Source organism: Maylandia zebra, linkage group LG15, assembly GCF_041146795.1.
Source record: "Maylandia zebra isolate NMK-2024a linkage group LG15, Mzebra_GT3a, whole genome shotgun sequence".
NCBI classification, from domain to species: domain Eukaryota; kingdom Metazoa; phylum Chordata; class Actinopteri; order Cichliformes; family Cichlidae; genus Maylandia; species Maylandia zebra.
This window is the reverse complement of record NC_135181.1, coordinates 40575117-40593068: the sequence shown is the minus strand read 5'-3', so window position 1 is coordinate 40593068 and position 17952 is coordinate 40575117. Positions and strand designations below refer to the sequence as shown.

Below are 17952 nucleotides of genomic sequence, written 5' to 3'. Positions count from 1 at the left end.
CATGCTTACAAACTTTTAATGTTTCATTGTATTTGTACTTTAAGTAATTTCACATTACATTACCTTCTACTTCTATTGGACAATATTTTCAATGCAAATAACGTACTTTCTACTTGATACTGTTCATCTTAAGGCTGTAGTTTAATATTTTATTTTGCAATACTTTTGTTAAAGCCTTGAATTAAGGCTGAGAGTTTCACTTCAATCACATCTTGTTTACAATCCACTTTGCTGTACAGAAAAAATTAAAGTTAATGTCCAAAAACCTTTGGTCACAACTGCATGTCAAATGCTGTTTCACAATGAGTGTGTCCAAACGTGCAGTCAAATAATCTCCATTTATTAAAAACAGAAATGCTTAGAAAATAACAGCAGTACAGTAAGGTGCAAATTACATTTGAGACATGTTGCATTCTGGACTAGTGGTTGACAGCCTGATCCAGTGATGTTACAGAGAATGTAAAGACTCCCAGTCGAGGATGTTCCAGTCAATGGGAAAATATCAGAAAAGCACAACAACGCATGGATTACACAGGAATGCTTCAGACTGGAGGGAGGGTCGGGAACAGATTTTGTCTTGAATTCTACTTTGCTCATAGTTTAAATGTGCTTTTCAGTCTGAGAAAGGGGCCAATGCCCTCTGGGCTGAAGTTTAAACTGCAACTGTCACACTGGAGGTCTCTGTGGGAGGCTGAACACACAACTAGACTTCAAAGCAAATAAATAAGCAGGAAGAAAGCAAGAATGAGTCCAAGCAGATTTCATGACTAAAGAATAAGATACGGCGATCGAGGGGGGCGTGGCAATTCTGAAACAGACCAATCGCACATTAGTGTGACACCCATGTGGAGCTGTTAAAGCATGCAAAATAAAACCGTTCAGCCGAACCTTAAACACCACCGCTCTACGAACAGAACCGCGATTTTAGAGGATCTTCACGCCACTGCTGGTGCCCATATCGCACGTCACAGGCATGAGGCCGAAGGCAACAGTGGCAAGCAAACTGAAACTGCTCAGTATGGACTGCAGACTGCTTAACACAGTATATGGTTTTAGCTAATACATGAGACAGACAGAGATATATATTTATATATAAATATGGATGCACCGATTATGAAATTGGATACTGATGTTACAAAAAAATTTGGCTGATAGATGACGTTTTTCTTTTTCCTCTTATGTTGCCTTTTTCCCAGGGAAACAAATCTTCACCCTGTAAAAATAATTTTTATTTTTTTAAAGCTTTTCATCACTTTGGAAATTAAGTCAGCACGAAAAATCCTGTGACAGCACAGATGAACACTGGGGCCTGTAAGTGGGAAACATCCATCAGAAGTCAACAGCGGCCCATTTATCAGTGTAGTCGTGATAACTTCACATCAGCGGTTCTCAAACTTTTTGTAGCACGCCTGCCACTCAAAAACATGAGACGATCAATAGCAATAAAAAAAAATCTAATCTGAATTTTAGTGAAATAAATGTCACCACAACCACACCAAACTCTTGTCTACTTTTGTACTTTCAAAAAAAAAAATCATACTCATCCACGGTGGATTAACCCCATGTTTCCCCCCTGGTCATAATCACCTGTGGATCTGTGCACCACAGTTTGAGAACCACCTGTGCTGCTCTTCTATTCTGTGTGGACAGAAAAGTTGTTCATGTGGGTCAGAAATGAGATCAGCTTTTTGTGCACCGTGAAAACCGTCTTTAAAGTGGACTTCATATGCTTTTACTTATTTCCTGTCATACACGAATACTAAACATATGAAACATGGCCACACTTTCAAATAATCACATCAGCTATGTCCGCGTAATCCCCATAAGCCCAAGCTCAGACTTCCGACTGCTCTCAGGGCTCGGGGTTACACACTTTGACTTGTATGATGTCAAAGAGATCACATCAGTGCTGTTCGGGGGCCAATCAGAATACAAGTTGCCTTAAAAGAGGAGGAACTTTAGACAACAGATGAACTGAAGCTGGAGGACAACATAAATAAGGATTATTCTGCACTGCCAGTCATGCAAAGCTACTCTAGTTGAATCCAAAAATAAAAATAGAGCTGCAAATGAGCATATCAGGTCCATTCCTTTCAAACCTCTGCAGCTCGTTAGTGTGATGTTTTCATTCTCCCTAATGTTTCAGCCTTCTGGATATAATTTACTCATCGGGGGAGCGGGGGATGTCATTCACATGGTGAATCTGACTGGGACGAGAAAATACTGAGGTGCTCATAATGTAGTCCAGAAAGGCTTTCTGGGAGCTACATCAGACTGCTATGAGATGAGGTTAATCAATTTTCATAAAACCAGAAAATCAGAAAGAAGGGGAACTTCAAACCTGGCAAAGTTTACAAGTTTCACTGCATATTCTCTCAGGATATGCTTTCAAAATGACATTGCAAAGGTCTGTATACAGAGCAGTTTACACAATATATATATACACATTACATATTTATAAACTAACTGCCAAATAGTTTATATTTAAGGCTGCCTGCTGGAAAAGTAAAGTTATCAAAAACAGTTACTGCAGTAGGAAATCTGCTTCATGTGCCAGTACTGCTTTTCTGGGGTGGGGGTGTGCATCGTTATGTCCGAGCTGGCTGACTCATGCTGACCAGATGATCGTTAAATCTACGCAACATGTTACGAGAAACTCAATACTGCTCACATCAAAAGAATGGGTCATCATCAAAATGCTCAGGTGGAAAAGAAAAGGTCAGTCACGTGTGGATGAAAGAAGTTCGCCACTGGTCGGTCAGTACGCTACGTTAAGGCCAGCGGGAACTCATCAGAGTGGAGCTCCTCTGTAATGAGATCCCCTTTTATACTAACAGTAGAGAAGAACATACACTACAACCAATATTTCTTTTTAAATAAGTATAATATAATGGTTGGATGACAGCGGAGCACCTAAATATTTCAACACTCGCAGCCTGGCTCACAGGTCTGCAGTCAGCAGTGTGCCCACATGTCCCAAAGACAGACACACGGGGCTTCACAGTCAACACTGCACTGGGATCTGTCCAGGAGGGAGAGTAGATTTCACCGGCGGAGCCTCTTCCTACAGTTTGTATTAATCTCCCAAAACGAGCTCACCACCACCATTTATGAGCTCTCCAGGGCATCCAGGACTTTCATGATCTGCTGCTTGATGACCTTCGTGGCATCGCCCGCATTGGGAATCAAATATCTGAGACAGAGAAAAAGACATTAGCTGAAAGGGAAAATGTTAATAAATCGTAAAGCCACTACTTTAAAATTCATGTCTGATTAGTTTTTCATCTGCGTGCAGACAAGCACCTCTCAACCACTGAAATCTCCACTCCAGCTGAATTGTTGGTTCCAAACTTGAACGTGATCAGCTCTGGGTGCTTCTTTTTGGATGTGATCTTCACCACTGAGTTCAGCGCTTGTCTGGACTGGATGTAAGCAAAGCCCTTCCTTGTGGCGATCTCCCTCAGGCAGTACATGTGAGTGGCTGTGATCAACAAATGACTGGAAACACAAAAGAAGAATCAGTGTTAGGAGTTAATGTTTAATAAGTGGCCGCAGCGCTTGCTTGTTTATTCGTTTCTCATTGCACATCGAAGCCAAACTCGTCCACCCTTGGACCAAGGCCAGGAAGATGGTGAAGGACCTCAGCCATCCCAACAACAGACTGTTCTCTCTGCTGAGGTCAGGAAAGCGATTCCGCTCCCTGAAGACCAACACAGAGAGACTGAGGAGGAGCTTCTTCCCGCAGGCGATACGGTCTCTCAATCACACCACCACACAGTACTGACCCACACATATGGTTCTTACACACACACTGGACTTTCTGGACATTGTTTTCACTTCATCACTTAAATCACTTTAAGCATATTTGCACTGCACAAGACATAATGTGGATTGCACAACATGGACATTATTTCTTCACGTCCATTTAATACTTGCACAGCTGCTGTTATTGTGTTTTTTATATTTATTTATATATATATATATATATATATATATATATATATATATATATATATATATATATATATATATATATATATATATATATATATTATTTTTTTTCATTCGTATTCGCCAGTACCTGGGGATCCCGCAGGCGAATGGGAACCATGAAGAGGCCGCTAGAAAAGCTGTGATCAGGTACCCTGCTGGGGTAATAGGCTGGCCAAAGGAGGAGATAGAAGCCACTGACATAAAGACAGAAAGCTCCTTACCATGCATGGAGGGTTTCACCCCAAGTCCAGCACCCTGAGGCTGTACGCTAAGCGGAAGGAAGGGGGCCGGGGACTGGTGAGTGTCAGCACCACAGTCCAGGATGAGACAACGAACATCCACGAATACATCACAAAGATGGCCCCAACTGACCGAGTGCTCAGTGAATACCTCAGGCAGCAGAAACCCAAGAAAGAGGAGGGAGACGAGGAACCATCATGGAAGGACAGGCCCCTGCACGGTATGTACCACCGGCAGATAGAGGAGGTGATAGGTACCAGTGGCTGGACAAAGCTGGACTGAAAGACAGCACAGAGGCACTAATCATGGCAGCACAAGAACAAGCTCTGAGTACAAGATCCATAGAGGCTGGGGTCTATCACACCAGGCAAGACCCCAGGTGCAGGCTGTGTAAAGATGCCCCAGAGACAATCCAGCACATAACAGCAGGGTGCAAGATGCTAGCAGGCAAGGCATACATGGAACGCCATAACCAAGTGGCCGGCATAGTGTACAGGAACATCTGTGCCGAGTATAACCTGGAAGTCCCGAGGTCAAAATGGGAGATGCCCCCAAGGGTGGTGGAGAATGACCGAGCTAAGATCCTGTGGGACTTCCAGATACAGACGGACAAAATGGTGGTGGCTAACCAACCGGACATAGTGGTGGTAGACAAACAGAAGAAGACAGCCGTAGTGATCGATGTAGCGGTTCCGAATGACAGCAATATCAGGAAGAAGGAACACGAGAAGCTGGAGAAATACCAAGGGCTCAGAGAAGAGCTCGAGAGGATGTGGAGGGTGAAGGTAACGGTGGTCCCCGTGGTAATCGGAGCACTAGGTGCGGTGACTCCCAAGCTAGGCGAGTGGCTCCAGCAGATCCCGGGAACAACATCGGAGATCTCTGTCCAGAAGAGCGCAGTCCTGGGAACAGCTAAGATACTGCGCAGGACCCTCAAGCTCCCAGGCCTCTGGTAGAGGACCCGAGCTTGAAGGATAAACCGCCCGCAAGGGCGTGCTGGGTGTTTTTTGGTTTTTTTTATATTTCTTCATACATTCTTATATATTTCTATACTGTGTATTTTGTTGTACAGTTATTTTATTTTCAACTTTAATTTATATATTTTATCTTATTTTATTCCTTCCTAGTTAAATTTACCCTTTTTAATTTTCATATTTATTTCCTATCTTATTCATAGCCTTTTCATTTTTCTTTAGGTCACGAGCAGTTGTGTAAGCATTTCACTGCATATCGTACTGTGTATGACTGTACGTGACAAATAAAATTTGAATTTTGACACCCAGGGAAGGATGTCAAAAACTGTGCTCAAGAAGCCAAAAACATACTTTCACCTCAATGGGAAGCATCACGATTTCAGTGAAGAAAATTAAATTATCAAGAAATGTTAGTCATTCACATTTTCTCCTCTTCTTGCAAAGACATACACTTTACTTTGAAAATCCTGAGAGTTCCCAGGACACTTGCAATGAGTTTCTTAATATTCAGTCGATTAATAGGGCTGTGCAATACGACCAAAACCTCATATCCCGATATCAGACATCTATCGTCCGATAACGATATAAATCACAAAAATGTAACATTTTCTGTAAAGTCTGTGAATCTCGGGCAGCTCGACTTGTGTGAAGTGTTTCCAGCTGCGCGTCATGTAGCTGGAGTCGAGTGTTTTAACCGATGCATGAAACGATACATTTTTAGACATAAGTTTTAACGGCCGCCATTTTCTTTGTGAGTATTTATTACACGGCGTGCTGCGGGGAGAAGCCTGTTCTAACGTTTGAGTCTAAGGTTTATTTTTTAGCACCTGGCGGCTCTTTTTTACTTCTCATCCGTAAATAATCTGCTCTTTCATGTGATTCAGTTTATTTTGAAAAGTCTCAACGGGATCTTGAGCTTTATTGTGAAAGGTTTACGTGGAACATAAACAAGCGGACACGCGAAGGTGTTACCGTCGTTGTTGCTAAGGACAACGCATAAAAACAGGCGCTTGTCCGTCAGCAGTGTGGTTATATAAAATATAAGAGAAAGAGAGAACTTTAAGAAATTAATATAGCCACTACAGTGACCATCAGAACCATGACAAATATTGCTGTAAACAGTTTATTTTGCGACACCACGAAACAAACGATAGCGTAAAATGAAACGATAGACGTTTTTATATCGTCGTCCGATATATATCGTTATATCGAACAGCCCTATCGATTAATGCTGTCAAATTTAGTCAAATGCAGCAAGACATGTGGGATGGTATTTTATAGCGCAGATGGATAATGATCCAAAGCTTCCTGCAAAGCCAACCCAAGAGTTTCTGAAGGAAAAGAAATGGCCAAGTCAGTCACGTGATCTCTTTTCAGTTACTGAAGATAAAACTGAAAGCAGAAAGTCCCATAAACAAGCAGCAAGTGAAGGCAGACGCGGTAGGCGTGGCAGAGGAAACACAGGATTTATTGATGTTCATGGGTTCCAGACTTTATCCAACTATTAAAAACAATCCTTGTATTTAAACGTATGTTAGCTTGTTCAATTAATTTGGAGCCTCTGAAAATCAGGAACTATGTTCAGGAAGCAGTGAAGCACCTTACCTTAGTATTTAAAGACTTCAACCTGCCCTTATTATGGCTGCCATGCAATATGCTTCAAGGTCACTGTACTCATTTAAAACGTTTCCTAAACAAAACTGACAGCTTACCTGGGGAACATGTGACCCGTTTCTTTCACCTCGTTACATGGAATATGATGTTTTACATCAGGTTTGTTTATCCAGGTCTGAATGTTGACAATCTCCTTCCGGTCATCATCAGATATGGAGGAACTGTCTATCTCATCTGGCAGGAAGATCAGATGGAAGTAATCATTTTGTTCTTCAAAATAAAAGCCCTCACAATGCTTAAATATTTCACAAAATAATACCCTCTTCTAATTGTAATCTGTGTTAGCTGTAATTTTACCTGTATCGTACTCTTCTTCATCAGCAATACTGAACACAGGCTTCACTCCCCGGTAAGGTTTGCCGACGCGGTCGCTGCTGCTCACATGCCTGATTACAGAGGGCAACAAGGCAGGTCAGAGCATTATAGTCACACTAGATAATTATACATTAAGTGCATTAAACAGTTTGCACACAAACATCAATGGCATGAAGACCTCCAGCCTGCAGTAAAAAAAAATATTAGCCCACTACTGCCACAGGTTGTGCTGTTAAATACAAAAAGGAAGAGGTTAAACGAGACATTTCTAGCTCGACATCTGGGTTACAGATTAGTGGTTGTATGATATTCAGGGCTATTTAAAGCAAATTATAGTTTATTTTATGGTTTTGCATAGCCCTGACTATCATCTGAAAGAACTATAATGAAATGGAAAGACAGACTTTTCAGTGCATCTCCAAGCAAACAAAGGTGAAGTCAAAGGCCTCGGTGAGTTAGACTAGAAAACGACGACCTTGTGGATGTAAAGATGACTCAATGCTTCCTAAAAGGCTGGAGCAGCTCCGACAGTGCAGACAAAACAGCAGTTTTATGTTGTTAGTGAAAGCATGAAGAGAAATTCTAAGAAACGGTATCTCATAGACAGCCTGCTGCCCGTACTGTATGGGAACGTGTGGTGTTGTTACATGAGTGTAGGCAGGTGTAGGCGGAGATGCTGATACTAAGCATGCGTTAAAAGTCTCCAAACATCCTGGGAGTGGTGCGGGTCTACAGCCAGTGGGCATGCCAGTGATAAACATCTGGATGTTTGGGAGCTCTTACCGATCTGGAATCACCTTCTCTGGCCAGGGTAGATTGAAAGATATTCTATTATGGGATAAGGCACAAGGAACTTAATTTCATGACAGGAAATATGGAAAAGCAAATATGGTGTTTTCAGTCAGGTGTAAATATGCACTAAACCCAAACTAGCAGGATGTCAAAAAACGGTAAATTTGAACTGTTCTGGTAGAATTTCATCTGAAGAGGGATCAGTTGGCTCTCAGAAGGCGCTCTGGTACTTTGGTTTTTAGTATTTGATATGTGAGAAGAATCACAAACTTGATTTTTTTTCAGTGTTATAATATTAATTTGCATTCTGTTATTGTAGCGAACTGTATGATTTACACAGAAAATTGAGAGTGTGTGTTGCAGTGTGAGCTTCAGTGGTGAATGTTTTGAGGAACTAGTTTCTCACCTGTCGACGGGGGCAGAGGTATTCTCAATGAAGCTGATCATCTTCTCCTTAACATTGACCGACTTGGACTTGAGAGCAAATGTCATTTTGTTGACCAGGGACTTCACACCTTTGCTGTCTCCAGGGCCGCTCAGAGACTCTCCCTGTATTCATGGAAAAATGTAACAATCCGTGCCATCAGACAGAAGATCTCTCTTAACACCTCCAGTGTGGAGCATATTGTGATGTTTATGTCCTTTATGATAAAGGGGGTTGGCTGGCTCCCCTGACTTCTTACATCAGCTGAGCTGAGGCTGCTGTGAGATCCAGATGTGCTGACGATCCAGTGGACGTACGAGGAGTCAAGCCCCTCGACGTTCATGTCTACCAGGTGCTGCTGAAGAGCTGGAAGTACACGTGTCTCTGTGAATTTTAGCTTTCACAATTTTCTGTACTGCAGTTGTGACCAAAAGACAGATATATAAAAATGTGGATGTGTACAAGTTTCTCAGAAACATATCTCTCTCTATCTATCTACCCTATATACATACATATATGTACAAGAAATGAATATAGTATTTTAACTTTATTTCATGCTAAAAAATGATGATGGATTTGTCCAAACAAGATCCTGACAAATCACTGACAGCCACTGCTGCATCACCTCACCGATGTAACCATTACAAAAACTATAACTTACACATACACGCAAAAATAGGCCTCTCCATGTTCATATTACTTCTCTGTGTGTATGCAGACTAATGTGCTTGTCAGTATTGTCATTTTCCTACTCACCCATAAAACCTCCTTTTGCGATGCTGACATACTCTTTGTTTTTCTGTAACAGAAAGCTTGAAATTAGCCGATCTGCTAGAATATCATCCATAATATTGCAACACAAAGATCACAAAATCATTTGTTTTGCCAAACAAGGTCACACAATTCTCATTTTTCCAGTTAAAACTTCCAGTGATTACTACTTTTTTTAAAGCATGAATTATAATGACTTTCCTGCTTCTGCTTCGTTTATTTTATTTTATAAGCAAACAGAGATTTTGACAGTTTGAAAAAATCTAAAGGAAACGTTTGTAATCGTTATATATGGATCCCGCTTTCACAGCTCACCTGCAGGAAATGTGCCAACACCATGTTCATGTACATGTCTTCCTCTTCTCTCCCGCTGCCCATGAAGCACAGGTGCTCTCCGCTGGCGATGGACCCCGACTCTAAAGACTGCTTCTGTGTCTCCAGGAGGGACTTCACAGAGAGTGCAAACTCAGATGGGTTCTGGAGCATCTGTAAGAAGACATAAAGCTTGTTTTATATTCGTTTACTGCAAATATATTTTTCAACAAATCCCTAAAGCCCCTGTCCCTCACCAGGTCTGAGTCCAGGTGGAAGGCTGTGGACAGATGGCCAGCATTGTACTGCTCTGCAGGCCGGCAATCCACCACGAAGAAACGTACCCCATCCTAAAAAAAAAAAAAAAAGAAAAAGTCCAGTTTCCTCACATCCTCTTTCTTCCTTAAACTCACAGGGCAAACTTGAGAACAGTTAATAATTTCCCACTCAAAGTGTCACTGACCTGCTGCAGCTGGTTTGCCTGCAGGATTTCAGGGACAGACACAGGGAGGCACAATGCCTGACTGAGGTCAGTGTCCTCCTCTTTGAGAGCCACCAAACTGCTACCAAACAGATTCTGATTCATCTACAGAAACAGACAAAGGGAAACAAACAATGAGGTTTTTTTAGATGCTGCCGTTGTCTCTTTGTTTATATTCAGCACTGCTCAGTTTTTATTTGCTTCACCTTTCTGAGCGACAGAGGGGTTTTGCTCTGGTAATACTGGGCCAGTGAAAACAAGTCTTCAATGTCCTCAGACTCCAGGAGAGAAGGAGACGCTTCCAGCATTTCTGGGATGACATTTTTTTTCCCCACATTTAATTACATTAAAAAGACGTTCAAAAACTGTACAAATGAGAAGAGAGGAACAAACTCACTGATAATGTCCTCTTTGCTTTCTCCCTCTTGTGTAAGTATGGTCTCTCTGAGGATACAAACAAAAACAAACTTTCAGAGCTGGCACAAACAGCCACGAGCTGGATTATCTTTCTGGCTGCATACTTGGCATTGACGAGGATGATAAGCATGAGAAAGAAGATGAGAAAAGGGTCCGCCTGCTGGAGGTACGAGTCCCACAATGTCTGGGTAACTTCAGGAAGGCAGTGGCTTGAAAACAGACTACCCAGCTGTGGAACAGAGACAAACACAGACGCATCGTTTGCCATGGCCACATGAAGAGCAGTGTTACTTGAGCTCTAGAGCTGCACAGGTGGAGAATAGCTGATGAAAAAATATGGAGTAAATGTATGTGAACGAATATCACTTCTGCAGGGGTAAAAATGCTGGTACCAACTTTTATTTCACCAAAATTGAAGCTGTATGCCGTTAATTGTTTTTGACTGAATCTTTTTCTGAAATGGGGCAAAAATGTTGTAAAACTTATTTAACATGAGGCAACATACCCAGTTGATGGCATAGGAGTCTGGTGTGATCTTTTTGGTGTCCAAGAACGAGCACAGCTCTGGCTCGTGATACTGCAGCAGTAGTCTGTACAGGTGGAAGGGTCGGCCTTTGGGCACACAGTCCCTGAAACGGGAAAGCTTTTACAGTCAAAGCCTGCGGGTCTGTGTGAGTGGGGTGAAGGGGACAAGGAGGCTGAGATGACTCACCGAGGGATGTATTTGTTCATGATAGCATAGAAGCAGTTGTAGAGGTCGCTCCGGGGTAGATGAAGCCCCAGCAGCGGTTTGAGCAGGTGCGGCCAGCTGAGCTCAGGGGTGAAAGTGATGTTACGCGACTTGCAGTAGAAAGTGATGACTGACTCAACGTCGGACACCATTTCACTCCTCTCTTCCTCTGACACTGCCAGCTGGTCTAAACATGGGACACACGGAGGGGGTCGGCAGTTTTAGTTATCTTTTCCAAATAGGTCAAGTTTTTTTTTTCCTATTGATGCATTAAATGATGTCATTATTATCAGATTTCTATTCAATTGAATCTCTCCCCATAGTTTCACGTCAGCATATTATCTAAACTTGTGACAGCCGTTCATGCTCACAGCTCCGTACTCCTTTAAATAAATGACGGGACTTTTGGTTTGAATTTCAAATTAGAGGAGGGTGTGACAAAGACTGGAGGGGAGGGGAGCTATTCTACTGAACAAGAAGGGAAAAAAGTACAAAGTTAGAGCAGGCTAGATGATTCACGAGGCTACCCCGATGGTATAACTCCCCGTTTTTTCTATCTAATGTAGGAAGTGGTAAATAAACTCCTCTGCATCTCTTCAGCAGCAAGAGTGCTGCTCCACTGAGGCGTTTTTGCATTATGGAGGGCGGACAATGCTACCACAACAAGGAAGCGTTAGTATCCTCCCACACCAGCATCGGAAACTCACAGGAACATGATAGGAAACTGAGATTAGGGAGAAGATTTAAACCTTTAAAGAAAGTATTTTTAAACCAAACATAACATTTCTGGAGGATCATCAGGGCTTCAGAAGTCTTAGCAGTAGATCACCAACATCACACAGGCACAAACTCTCATATTCAGCCCATTAGCAGCGCATCATATCAGACAAGAGTTGCAATAAGATAAACTGCAAACAGCAGATCGATGTTATTACTAAATACTTTGTGTTTTGTAGACGGTCGTCTCAGAGCCAGCTGCACACAGAGACCAGTGCTATTAGTCCAGAGCAACTCTATTTAATGAAAATGAGCTTTTAGTTTCTTTTCTGACTTAAAGATAAGACCTAACATGCTTTATGAGTTAATAATCCAAAGAGTTCAAATATGTGAATTTTATCCCTAATTTTAAAAATAAATCTCATCTAAGCCGAGCTTGTTTTTCCCCCACAAATATCCAACTTTAAACTCAAACAGCCTATAATTTTTTTTTCTTGAATTTTAGCCCCTTAACCTCACCAGCCAAACCCAGTGGATCTTAAATGTTGAGATATGGAGCCAAAAAACAAAATAGAGCAAAATTCCTGACACAAATAATGCACTGACTTTTACTGAACTAAAAATTTATTCTCAAGTTGGATGTGCCAGAAAACACTTGAGAAACTCACTGCAAATCCAAAAGTCAGGACTGTGTCAACGTATTCAGAGGCACCGACATTTACTCACCGATCAGCTGCTGACTCCGGTTATGAATGAGCTTCTGTTCTGGTAAATCGAGGACACCGTCCCAGGAAGCCAGGCTGTCGCCTTTTCCGGAGACATTGAGAGCAATCTGCAAAAACAAAACAAGGATTCAGTGCTGAGCACGGGGAGAAAAGGAGACCTGACATTCAGGAAATAAAGACTGATCTGCTATAAGTGGCCAAAATCTCACTGCACTGATGGACAACAAATTCATACACATGAAGAAAATACTGTAGAAGCTGCTGATATTATTTTTGGAACATTTTGAGAGAAAAAAAACGAAATTAATTTAAAAAAAAAATCTCTGCACCCTCTAGTTCAGCGGTCCCCAACCCCCGGGCCTTGGACCGGTACCGGTCCGTGAGTCGTTTGGTACCGGGCCGCGAGAGTTGAGGCTCAGGTGTGAAATGTCTGGTTTTCAGGGTTTTTATCGGTTTTCAGCGTTATTTTGTTATCGTTTTTATCGTTAACTCGGTTTTCCTGGGCCTTTTCACGTGTGTTATGAATAAATCTTCTTTTTTTCGGTACCGGTACTAGTTTTATTTTGTTGTATTTATCCGCGACACCTTAAAGGCCGGTCTGTGAAAATATTGTCGGGCATAAACCGGTCCGTGGCACAAAAAAGGTTGGAGACCGCTGCTCCAGTTTACCCCAGTACAGCTGCAGAGCGATGAACAGGTAAAACAGGCTCCAGATCTCAATGAACGTGGCACGCAGCTAAAGCAAATAATTGTTTTTGTTTTGAAAAGTAACAAAGTGATAAAGATACGTTTCTTCATGTCTCCCTTAGGGAGGCCATATTTACTCACCGACAACTTTGAAAGTTCATTTGATATCTTTAGATTTTTTATGAGCAGTCATTTTCATACCTCCAGGCTGTAACATGGAAACCACACGATTACAGACTTTTCATTCTTTTCTTTTTTTTCAAACACACAACCACAGAGTTATCAAGTTGAAGCTGCAGGAATGAGAAGACCATAGTGAACGCTCCAGATTGCAGCATCTGCTTTGATGCGAAGGTTGTACCAGTGTGTTGTGTTAAAGAGAAACCTGACCATGAAGGGAATGCAGTTGATTAACTGGTCAATCTGCGTTCCCACTCTCACTTATGATCAGAATGAGACTGCAGATACAAATGGTAGAAATGAGCTTTCTTCTTTTTTCCTGCTCTAGGGGAGCTTTTTGAGGTAATCTGGGCATCTGACCAGGATACCTCCTGGACATGTCATATGTTTTAGGCATGTCCAACTAGGACATGACCCTCAGGCAGACCCAGGACTCCCGGAGGAGCTAAAGAAAGTGACTGGTGAGGAGGAGGTCTAGGAATTATGGCTTAGACGTGCTATCACAAAACAGACGCCCACTCCACAGAGTTGTTATATTCAGGCTTGTGAAACAGGTTGTTTAAAATCAGAATCCATTACTTTGTTTTGGTAAATGGAGTGCTTAGCTTTAAAAATAAATAACTATTATATAACATATCAATCAAATGTAAATGTCTGGCCCATGATATTTTTTGTCATTTCACGTGTGGCCCAAGTGAATTTCAGTTTATAGTCTATGACTTATACGATGATTAATGGAGCAAAGTGCAAATTTTTACTTTTAGGTCCGAATGTTTTCAGAATTTGACACAAACAAAACTACACCTACTTTATTCTCATTTTTAAGGTTTTCCTAAAGTGAAAAAAGAAATCTTGCATCTGCTCTCCTGCACTGATAAACACTTTGTGTTTGATTTGACTTTAAGCATTATTTGAACTTTTTTATAATAAACCAAATTATTCAATTTTATGAGGTGTAAAATTAAAGGCTCTCTGAACTTTACACAGTGACTAAAAGGTCTCCTAATGATATTATCAAACAGCCTATTATCAGACACAATAAACATCCCATTCAAAGCTGCTTTACAACTGGGTGCAGCCGATGACGTGTCTTTTCACAGGCTGGTATTTTGCATGCGAAGCCAAGACGAGTCAGTCACCTATAAGTAGCATCATTATTGTCATCCACATGCTTGACATACAATACTGACTCTTGTTATGTGATGTAAGACATAACTGAAGTCTTTTCTTTGGGTGTGCCAATAAGGGATGATCCAGTCTACTCACACCTTAACGTAAGAATGCTTGCCTTCTGTCCACAGACGTACAAAGTATGTTGTACATGTCCAATAACTGTTTGAAACCACAATCTAACTGCTGCAACGTTCTCACCTTCCACATCTTGGCCCTGTGTTCAGCTGACTGCTCCTGGACCTGGATGGTGCCCCTCTCCATCTCCATGTCTGAGCCACCAGAGTCAAGAGCGTCAATGAGATCCTGGTCCCTGAAGAGTAACGAACGGCACAGTTACAATCCCACAAAATATAAAGATAAAAGTTCATAGGCTGAAAACAAAACATAAGATTTGAAGAGTTCATTTTAAGGTAAATTATTACACCAAGGTTCAGAGTAAACCCATGCAAAGGCTCACTGATGCAGAAACAATATTATTACTAATAATACCACTATAAACGACAAAACTGCCAATCTTCAAAATTGTGCTGTACTGTCCAGCACTACGTTTTATTAAGTTCATACATCCATCTTCCCGAGGGGGCTGCAGTGTATGTTACAGAGCAAGAGACAGGTTGCTAGTTTGTCGCAAGGCTAACAAAGACATACAGACAATGTTTACACCTATGGGCAATTTAGAAACAGCAGTTAACTGGTGAAGCGAGAGTAGTAATCACACAGAGAACATGCAAACTCAAAGAAAGACAGGGTCAGATGGTGGATTCAAATCCATGACTTTCTCGCTGTGAGGCAACAGGGTTAACAACATGCATTATTATTAACTTCATATTTAACTCAATCATTATTCACATCTGTGTAATTATGTAAATTATGTCAGCTTTTACTAAATGCCCTGTGTTGTTTATTGCTCTTAATTTACATCTTAATCTTTTTTTTAAAATACATGTTAATTTAACTCCGCATACAGACAGGTGACAAACTCAAGAGGAAAACAATACAGCAACATCATAAAAGGGGGCATTCACAGCTTCCCTGTGAATCTGTGTGTTGGTTCTCCAAATCTCCAAAGAGATGAACACCATTTTTAGATATTTCCTCATCTGACGTTTTGATGAAGCCGGAGAAGAACAATGTCTAACGCATTTGTTCAAAATCTCCGATGATTGTATGTACACATTTATACATATGTATAAAATCCAGGTCACTTTTATACTCATGGAACTCCTCAGTGACCCGTGCACTGTGACAAATGGCAGTGTCACAGAAGAGGTCTTTCTTAACAAAGTAGAAACATTTCACGATAGATCTGAATGGACACGCACCATTCACACCAACAGAGCTACCAGAGCCCTCTCTGCTGGTCTATCGTTCAGGTTTTTCCTTTAATCTGACACATGAAGACCTCTTTCACGATGCCAACCATCTTAATGGCAGCTGCTTTAAAAGTTTTTAGATATAACCAGCACTTTTCTATAAACTCTTTTCTATATTTCAGAGTAAAATAAAACTGGAACAACAGAGTGAGGCTGGGGTAGATTAAAGGGAAGCGGCTGTCCGCCTAAATATTAGCTGTCCGGCTAACATTGCTACTAAACTTCCCACTGAGGCAGAGAAACCGATAAAAATGTAGACTTCGTCACCGAACAGACTTAAGAGCTGTTATTTTATCCGTCTGAGATTTATCGACCGTTAATTTATCAGAACCGGGTTAGCTAATTGTCATGTAGCTGGCTAGCTGGTAAGCAGTAACGTCACCAAACTCCAACACTATTTTAAACACAAAAACTCATCTTTAGTTACTTTACACGGAAATCTGCGACAGAAATCCGACGCGACTGTCTGACAATCGAGACAAAGGCTCCGAAAATATTGACTGAACAACAAATTGTCTCACCAGCTGCCCCGAAGAGCTTCCTCCACGGCATCCGCCATTGTTGTGTTGACGGAGACACGTCAGATGTCGTCAACACGCGCGTTATGCGCGGTGACGTCACCGAACAACGAGGGGTCGAGATTGACAAGTGAAATCAAAGTGCGATAAGAAACTGATGAGAAAACTACTTGTTTGCTTTGATTTTGGGCGCTAAAAGTTAATAATTGATCAACAAACAGAGAAAAACAGAAAACATCATCAACATGTGCTGACCTCAGAGTTTAATCCCAACAACCTTCCTGTGTGATGAAGAAACAATTTACACACAGTGACACGATCCTAAACGTGGGTCAAAGTTTGTGTTTGTGTGAGAAAGTGTGGGACACATCACTAAAGTCAGGAGTCAGAAATTCTTTATATCTCACTTAAAACATAAACATATGCAATCGATGCAAATAGGTTATACATTTGGCTCTGATCGTGTGAATGACAGTTATTTTTATTTGAATGTAAATTTTCCTAACTTCAGATAATCATAAATGGAAACTTAAGTTTGTTTTTTAGATTTTGTGTGGTAGTCTTTGCATATACATTATAGTTGTAAGTATTGTTATAAATGTAAACATGTTTTTTAAATAGTTTTCCTTGTGTGCACCACAACAGCTGATTTTAAATTGAACAATCAAGACTTGTTTGAAATGTTTGTAAATTAAAGCCATTGCCAGAGGATTAGCAGTAATTGTACAGTCGACTTAGGTTCTGTTTCATGGAAAAGTGAGGCCTGTTCTCTTGTTATTCTATAACAAATAACAAAGCAAATAAAACCTATTTTCAAGACAAAATTACAAAAATTGTGTCATGCCCAAATACATATAGACCAGACGACATGAATATTTCTTTTTTCTAATGAACTAATAGTTAAATATTATTTATTCTGCTGCCCATCTTTTCATTTTAGTAGCAATGCATTCACAGATATATATTTTTTCTTGCCAGCATCTGCAACACCTGGAGCCAGATCCTTGGCAAACTGTCAAAGTTGCTGTCACAGCTTTACACAATAAAGAAATATAGAAAATTTAATACAGAGTTTGTAACATAAGTCAGTATTAAACTACTTCACTGTTATATCCTTACCTCCCAAACAGCTGTTCCTAAAATATTTCTGCACATAATTACTGGTATACTTAAATACATATTAGAGAGCAAACACCATCACACATTTTGACTCGAATAATAACAGAAAGTTGCTCTTAATGAAATGTTAAATTGGATATCTTGTCTGGGGAAATATCACAGTGATGTTTTTTATCAATCCAATGTAATATCAGTAGGATGTCCTGATATCCAGGAGCTGCTGTCAGTGGTCAGACATCCAAATATTTTAGGGGTTTCAACTTCGTCATGGAGCAGCAGTCCCAAGAGTCCACATTCATATTTATGGTGCCAGAGCTTTACCCTAAAGCATCTGAAA

At 40.9% G+C, this 17952-nt stretch overlaps 1 protein-coding gene across 2 annotated transcripts; it reads right to left on the bottom strand.

The window, feature by feature from the left end:
- Nucleotides 1-319: 319 nt before the first annotated feature.
- tbc1d23 (TBC1 domain family, member 23) lies at nt 320-16590 on the bottom strand. Of its 2 annotated transcripts, XM_076874457.1 has the most exons (19): nt 16500-16590; nt 14804-14915; nt 12567-12672; nt 11106-11310; nt 10899-11022; nt 10498-10622; nt 10374-10420; nt 10183-10286; nt 9959-10081; nt 9753-9845; nt 9499-9669; nt 9169-9211; nt 8672-8778; nt 8395-8537; nt 7980-8024; nt 7179-7267; nt 6920-7055; nt 3304-3498; nt 320-3193 (listed from the first exon to the last, which is right to left on the bottom strand). In XM_076874457.1, the coding sequence occupies exons 1-19, from the start codon at nt 16535-16537 to the stop codon at nt 3109-3111; spliced, it is 2091 nt and encodes a 696-aa protein (XP_076730572.1). In that variant the 5' UTR covers nt 16538-16590; the 3' UTR covers nt 320-3108. The 2 variants fall into 2 exon arrangements, with proteins under 2 accessions (XP_076730572.1, XP_076730573.1); XM_076874458.1 differs by lacking the exon at nt 7980-8024.
- Nucleotides 16591-17952: the final 1362 nt, after the last annotated feature.